At 38.7% G+C, this 8,012-nt stretch overlaps 1 protein-coding gene across 1 annotated transcript; it reads left to right on the forward strand.

Moving 5' to 3' along the window:
- Positions 1 to 635: 635 nt before the first annotated feature.
- Positions 636 to 5,084, forward strand: slc10a2 (solute carrier family 10 member 2). The gene is made up of 7 exons (XM_019260401.2): positions 636 to 812; positions 952 to 1,518; positions 2,014 to 2,132; positions 2,291 to 2,379; positions 2,525 to 2,700; positions 3,064 to 3,221; positions 4,016 to 5,084. The coding sequence occupies exons 2-7, from the start codon at positions 956 to 958 to the stop codon at positions 4,204 to 4,206; spliced, it is 1,296 nt and encodes a 431-aa protein (XP_019115946.1). The 5' UTR covers positions 636 to 812; positions 952 to 955; the 3' UTR covers positions 4,207 to 5,084.
- The last annotated feature ends 2,928 nt before the right edge of the window (positions 5,085 to 8,012 follow it).

Genomic DNA, 8,012 nt, shown 5'->3' on the forward strand with positions numbered 1-8,012 from the left:
ATTTAACACATGCACCTTTGTCAGACATTACAGCTGTCAGCCTGTGTAGAGAGGTCTAGCTTACATTTTTGAACATAGCTTTAACTTCTTTATAATATCAATCAAATTAGCAGCAAATTCTTCCACAAATTTTGGACTCAACTGAAGTCTGGATTCTGTCTTGCCCGTTCCAGGACGAGTCATTTTCAGTAAGAATTTTTAAAAATACATTTTCACCTGTAAATACTTTTGGCCTTTTCAAGCTTTATTTGATAGAGACAGCTGAAGAGTGACAGGAATGTGACATGCGGGAAAGAGCCACAGGTCGGATTTGAACCCTGGGCTTCCGCAGCAAGGACTGAGCCCACTTGCAAATACTTTAAAAGTTAAAAAAAAACAAAGAGAAAATATAAACAGTGCAGAATCTCCTGGGCTTCCATCACAGTCATTTAACTCAGTCAGCGTCTTCTCAAACAGTTTTTGCGGTGCTATGCCCTGTTTGACCTTTTTTGCCAGAGTATACTTTAACAATCATTTATTGCGTGTTTGATATTTGACTCAAGATCAAATTTCAATACTTTTACTTTGCCATTTATAACTTTTATATTAAATGATGTAAGAAAATCCTGATTAAATCCACTGTATGATTTGAGGTCAAAGGGGGTAATTTTTATAGGCACTGTGCAAAGAATTCAGTGTACATACAGGATGTGCCCTGTCTTGGAGAACTACAAGCATCTTCCCTGCCTTACTGGCATTGAAGGGTGATGATGCTGCATACCATAGGTATCCAATAAAGTTTTAAAAGGCTAAAGCGCTAAAGGGCAATAAAGGTTGGTCCAATCACTCTTCACATTTCAAAATGAGTCTCTTTTTATATGCATGTGCTTCTGAACACTGACCCCATAAAACATTAAGTATTGGTTAATTTTTGATTTTTGTTTCCCTCCCAATTTTATTTGGCCCGAGCAGGGTAATGATAAAGGGCCAGTTGTTGTCACTGTCGCTACCATCTTCTTGGATATCAGAAGGAAGAAGGAGAAGCTGGAGTAGTCTGGTGGAATCTTTAAGAAGCTTTACAATCTTTCCTCCAGTCTTCTCTCAACTTGGGATCCACCGATTATCCTCTTCTTCTCCCATTACAACGTCCACAATGGCGACAACTACGATGCCCGCTGTCTGCGACTCTCTTTCCACAGTCTGCTCAGGCACAAACTGCCTTGCTCCTCCTAGCAACTTCAATGCAATCCTGAGCCTTGTGTTGAGCACAGTGCTCACCGTAATGCTTGCTATGGTCATGTTCGCCATGGGTTGCACCGTGGATGCCAAGAAGCTGTTGGGCCATCTTAGGAGACCGTGGGGCATCTTCATCGGCTTCCTCTGCCAGTTTGGCATCATGCCTTTCACAGCTTTTGCCTTGTCATTGGCCTTCCAGGTGCTGCCTGTGCAGGCTATTGTCATCATCATTATGGGCTGCTGTCCTGGAGGCACCGGCTCTAACATTATCTGCTACTGGCTGGATGGAGACATGGACCTAAGGTAAGAAACCAACTGGTTGGCAATATCATCTAATGTTAGGTAACGATATGTTGTTTGGATGACGATTTAGCTATTTGGAAACCTGTCCACCTACACCGGATGGGTCTCTTTTTATTAGGATTTTTTTTTAGCATTGTTATACAGTATGTAACCATGTTTCTACAGGGTAGTGTCACTGTATAGCAGCATTAACTAGACAACTAATGTGATATCTAGGTGCTCAGGTGAAATATGTAATAAATAGCTCCATATAGGACCCAAATTTGTGTACCCATGTGGGTTGCTAATGAGACTAACATGGGTTACAAGTGGGGACTAAATGAGGAATTATTTTGTGTCCTGCTGTGTACAGTATGGGCTAATGATTGGGCCTAAATGGGCACCTATGAGCAAGAAAGTGGGATATTTGTCACAGCAGGTGCCGTTTTTAACTATCACATATAATATGTGTGCAGTTTGTTTGACCAACACTGTCCATATTCACTTCGTCCTCAGTATCAGTATGACAGCCTGTTCCTCCATCATGGCCTTGGGGATGATGCCTCTCTGTCTGCTCATTTACACCTCCATCTGGACTTCCAGCAACACCATCCAGATCCCATATGACAGTATTGGTGAGTAGACGACTAATGGTTGATTACTTAAACTTAAGAAGATATCTGTATGAATTGTAGGGCGACCTTCTAATTTAAGGGTCTCAATGCTTGTTGTTTGACTGTGTGTGTCTCTAGGTTCTACTGTATGAACCAATATGAATTCTGTGTGTCCTCAGGTATCACTCTAGTGTCTCTTCTTGTCCCAATTGCTCTGGGAATTTACGTTAAACGCAGGTGGCCCCACATAGCAAAAAAGATCCTTAAGGTAGGATTACTCTGCATGTGATAATTTTATCGAAAAAATAACTTCTAAACCTCCGATTTTTGTTGATTCTAATATTTGATAGAGATTTGTTTTGACATTTTTCATGACTTTATCCATTAACAATTCCTGTGTTTGTTGTGCACAGATAGGGTCCATTGCAGGCTTTGCTCTTATTATCATCATCGCTGTGGTTGGAGGAATTCTCTACCAGTCCTCCTGGACCATAGCTCCTTCCCTATGGATCATTGGAACAATCTACCCCTTCATTGGTTTCAGCCTGGGGTTCATCCTGGCTCGCATTGCGGGTCAACCCTGGCACAGGTAGGCTGACAGCATTGTATTGATGTTTGCATACAGTAATTTTGTTATATAAAGTCTGTATATTGATTGCTTTATTGTCATAGCATGCTTCACCTGTTTTCATACTGCCAAATGTATATTATAGGGTTGCAATGGTATGAGATTTGCATGGTACAAAAATATCACGGCTTCATGCTAACACTGACACAGTGGAATTCGATACAGTAGATAAGTACATGTAAATGTACCTTGTATGAAAACCATGGTATCAGTAAACCACTGCAACTCTAGTATATTATAATACAAATTATAAATCATGAAGCTGCACCAACAAGCACATCTACTAATACATCTACTTACTTCATAATTTCCTGCTTTGTTCAGATGTCGAACCATCGCATTGGAGACTGGTTTCCAGAATTCCCAGCTGTGCAGCACCATCGTCCAGCTGTCCTTTAGCCCTGATGAGTTGGAGGTCATGTTTGCGTTCCCCCTCATCTACAGCATCTTCCAGCTGGTGGTGGCAGTCATAACTGTGGGAGGTGAGAATTTAGCAGGCAGATACGTAGCTATCATCATCATTGGAAACTGTTTGGAAAAAAGTCAGACTCTTTTCACGCAAATTCCAACCAATCAGACCAACAGACTAATGTAGTAAAACTCTTAACAAAGCCAGTCACAAGGAGAGCGAAAACATCCTTTCCATGAAGACAGAAAGACTTCAGTATTGTTCTTGGCTTTTCTTTCACCGATCATAAGCATCTATGCTAACCTATTAGTACACAAGTTCATAGGTGATTGTATTGCTGAAGCGGCTTCACCCTCTTTAAGGCACACACACACATATATATCGCAAGGACAAATGACCCAAACAGAGAAAGAAGGATGCTGCTTGGCTGCAGTGAGTTCAAGGACAATGATTAATGTTATGACAATGAAGTTTATCATAAGGAGCTGTATAATTTTTTCTTTCAGGATGCTTTTGTTTGCCCCTAGCCATTGCAGCTAGTATATGCTTGCAACCTTGCCCATGCTGCTTTCTGTACCTCCTGGTTTTTGCCATATTACGCATAGTTTGACCTTGATACAGGTTGTATAATTCAATGAAAATCTACCTTTTTTTCCCCATGGACAACTCCCTTCAGTTGTTGCATTGTTAATCATCCCATTAAAGATTTTCCAGTTGCCAAGCAAGAACAATTAACTGGAAGAACAATAATGACAGAAAAAAAGGCATATTAACTTACACTGGGGTTCATTTCTGTTTTAAAAGATACATGGCATGACTCATGGCATGAATTTCTCAATTCATGTTTTTTGTTTTTTCCCTCTGCAGGATATCAGGGATATAAAAGAGCATTTGGCATCAGTTCACCTGATCGAGACAGTGAGGCTCCATCCTTGGAAGGTGGCGATAATGAAGCAAAAGAGAAGGACTATGCTGTGGAAAATAGTGCCTTTGAGCTTGATGAGAACGCCAACAGCGGAGAGAAGGAAAAGAGCGCGAACAAGAACACCCAGCTGTGAGATTACAGACCTGCAAATCACAGACTTTGGACTATGAACATCCACAGCCTGACTCAACTGTGAACACACACTGCACTCTGCAGGCCGGAGGTGTCTTTCCCAGAATGGCCAAAAATTAACATCGGAAGGGGAGACAATGACTTTCTCACTATATTGCATAAGTCAGATATTAGAGCCTCCTTGCCTTAATTTATTCATACACAATTATTTAAAACCTCATTCTGTCATGAATTCTGCTGCGCCCATGTTATTTAATTAATGTCTACATAATTCATTTATGTGGATTAACTGTGTGTCCGTATATTTACAACTGAATGCAGATATGTAACCTTCATATTCATATTGGACAGCCCATGTTTTACAGCTGTCTAATCCACTGACATATATAGTATAATAGTTTTTATGTAGTTTGTATCCTTATTCTCTTTTCTCATGTAGCAGATAAAATCAGTGGTTATTACACGCCAGCTTTGGCACTTTGGTCCCTGATGCAAATTTCTGTTGCACGTTCTCAGCTCTTCTATACCTCATTTATGCTGGTGGATAAATAAAAGTAAGGGTCTTGTCACGTTTAGAGATTCATAAAGTGCTCAGTTTCTGCAGAGCACAGCTGATTCTTAGCAGTTTTAAAGACCTAAGCTAGTTTTATATACATGTCTGAACTGAGGAAACATGGATATACATATCATGTCATAATCGCAGTATATTTATGATACTCGTACTTTAATTTATTCGTGCTCTGTGTTGTGAGAATGTGACAAACGCAGAATTCTGTTAATTTACTTTGTCTATTGAAAGCTTGCATTTTCTTGACTTTGTACAGAAACAACATATTTTACAAAACCTCTGTGCTTTTCTGTTTACCACTGTTTTACAAGTGTGCCTTCTGAAATAATGTATTTTTCTCAAAATAAACATATTAATATTTTTAAACTTTATGTTGTATGTGTTTATTTGATGCAGAGGTTAAGGTGATAATAAGGATAATATTTTCATAATAGAATTCCTACGACCCCTGGGTACGGATGAACACACATCGGATGAACACACAAATATTATACACAAAATATTTCTTGTTGTATTTAAACATCAAGAAAACCCACAAAGAGATTCACAAATATTTCTTGTACATACAGTATGTACATCTGGATGTTGATACATTTTATCAGTTTAGCCAATTCATTTTCTACAGGGCTCAGTACTTTTCATGTAATTGAGGATGTGATTTAACGGGATGACACAGTGTTACATCTGTTTACGATTATGAATCAGAACATGAGGAGAGAAAGCATGTCCAACAGCTGCCCGGTGTCTGGTGGCTACCCCTTCAACTGAAGGGGTATGTGCGATTTTTAAAAAATGTTCATTTGAAAAATATCAGTCCTGCATAATTAATTAGTTCAATAAAACTCTAAATGTGAGTTCAATAAACTATTTTATATTCAATATTTGTATTTTGAATACACTAATACACTCATCCATTGCATTGAAGAAGAATAGATGGATCCTAAACATTTGAAATGTAGCATTTTAGCTTTTTTTTTCAGTTACAAGAGCGTTGTTTAATAAATCAGACGATGATGGTGCAGTGTTGTTCCTACTAAAAATGTTTTACACTAGTCAGGAGAAAAAAACAGACGAGAATCACTGTTCTATAGTAATGCAGTAAAATGTTAACATTTACAGAACACGTAGTCCCAGTTCAAGGTCTGCAACATATTGAATCATCAAATAATTCTTACAATTGTTCAAAGTCCAAACTGGGACCGGAAAACTACATAAGTCATGTGATAATAAACGTGTTCAGCTGTCTGTGCCATAACTCAAGTGCTGAGTCAAAGACACACTTAAAGAGTGATCTCTACCAACACCAACACAACACCCTGCCTTTCACACACACACCCCTCCTTCTGAGGACTGCAATAAAGCTGCCTTCACTTACTGTTGAAATACTGGGAATTCTCACACTTGACTACAAGCATGATTGAAAATTACCCATGATGACCCACCCACACAGATATTTTCAATTTTAATACCGTGTTTGATTAAATGAAATTTATTGTTGCAGGTCAGACAGGTTGCTCCTTTATAATTCTTATTGGTTCCTGATGTTTGGTGACCTTTGCTATGTCTCAGCAGGATAGTGTTGCTTCAGTTCACCTGTTGTGCACTTTCTGGAAATGATGATCACAACATTTTACTGCTTTTACTTCTTTTTTTATTATCACCGACATCTGGTTGTTAAAATACAAAACATTAACATTTAAAACATATGTACAACAGTATTCACGGCGTTCACCTTTTTTTTGTTTTTGTTTTTTGGCCCGTGGTCCCTCTTCTTCTCCTAATGTATCTAGCCAAAATAAAGACCCCTTCAGCATTCAACACTCAACTTTTTGAGTCGAGTGCACGATCCGTTTGCAATAATTGACAGTGTGAACACACTTGTGTACCCAAAATAGTGTGACTATACAATAAGACAACAATAAGACACAGCACTTATGTAATTCCACCATGGCTTGACCATGGGTATAGGGTGAGTGGGAGAGGCTCTCCCAGGGCATCAGGGTGATGTGCCTTGCTTAGGTGAAGCAGGCTGACAATAAGTGAGCAGTGGGCAGGACACTGAACAGGTCTACTGTTGGGGGACATGTCAGTGAGATTAGCGGGTCCTTGGTGAAAGACCAGTGTGTAAAGTATCAGAGCTCCAGGATTAATGTGTGAGGAGTGTGTACTGAATTGGCAAATTCCTACACCTCTATCTTAAATGAATGTGACTGACAGCCTGAGGACACAATGTATTAATGACTTGTCAATCACATAGCCACACCCTAAAGTATGCCCTTCACGCTGAATAGGACCATCATTTCCAAAGACATAGCATGCTGTATGGAAGAAGACTTGACACACGAGACTGACGTCATTAATTCACGAGGAACATGTTTATTGAGGTAATTAATCAATGAAAAGTAGACAATTTTCTCATAAGATTACATTCAGTGTGATTACTTTTTCACTTTATTTCACTTCATTATAAAGAATGCAGGTTCAAGGCTCTTTCAGACCCAGAAACACTGTCCACTTAATAAACATTTTTACTTTGCATGTTAATAACCAGCACATTTGTCAGAAGGTTCAGATTTAGGGAGATTTATTCACAGAGCAGTGCAGGAACAAAATGAAATATGCATAACTGTGTTTTCATTAGTATATAATCACCTGAAAATAAGAATAGTTATGTTTTGTTGCCTTATAATGAGCCTTTTACATGTCCCACTAGACAAAGAGACGTGTGGTAAATTAAGCAGAGAGCCAAGTACAACAAAGTAGTTCTCAATGTAATATTGATCTATGAAAATGCATTGCAGTCTCTATGGTCTGACTAGTTTATGGTAATATTATATAAGCACGGGTGTATATCATCCAGAGTGAGGAGACTAGTGAAGGTGAAATTAGGAGTTAAGACCAGTAAGTTGTATTGAGTGATATTTGCCTGTAGTAATATGAGACACACAGTTGGATTCATAAATTGACACATTTAGATGCACCAGGGTTAAAAACCATCTATAATGTAATGCCCTATAGCTGTACTGAAACCTCGATAAAATATATGAGATCAATAACCTAGTTATCAAAACTATTGTACAGATTGAAATTTATATTGAAGACTGGATAGTGTAGGGAGGGGATGGTGCCACAATTTTGTAACTTTCCACTTCTGTGACGTCACGTGCTATTACGCCATGGTTAATTTCCTCTTTTTTTATTTTTATTTTTTTATTTTCAACTCAGAAGCTGCAGTTTAC

The sequence above is a fragment of the Larimichthys crocea genome, chromosome I (assembly GCF_000972845.2).
Source record: "Larimichthys crocea isolate SSNF chromosome I, L_crocea_2.0, whole genome shotgun sequence".
Classification (NCBI taxonomy): domain Eukaryota; kingdom Metazoa; phylum Chordata; class Actinopteri; family Sciaenidae; genus Larimichthys; species Larimichthys crocea.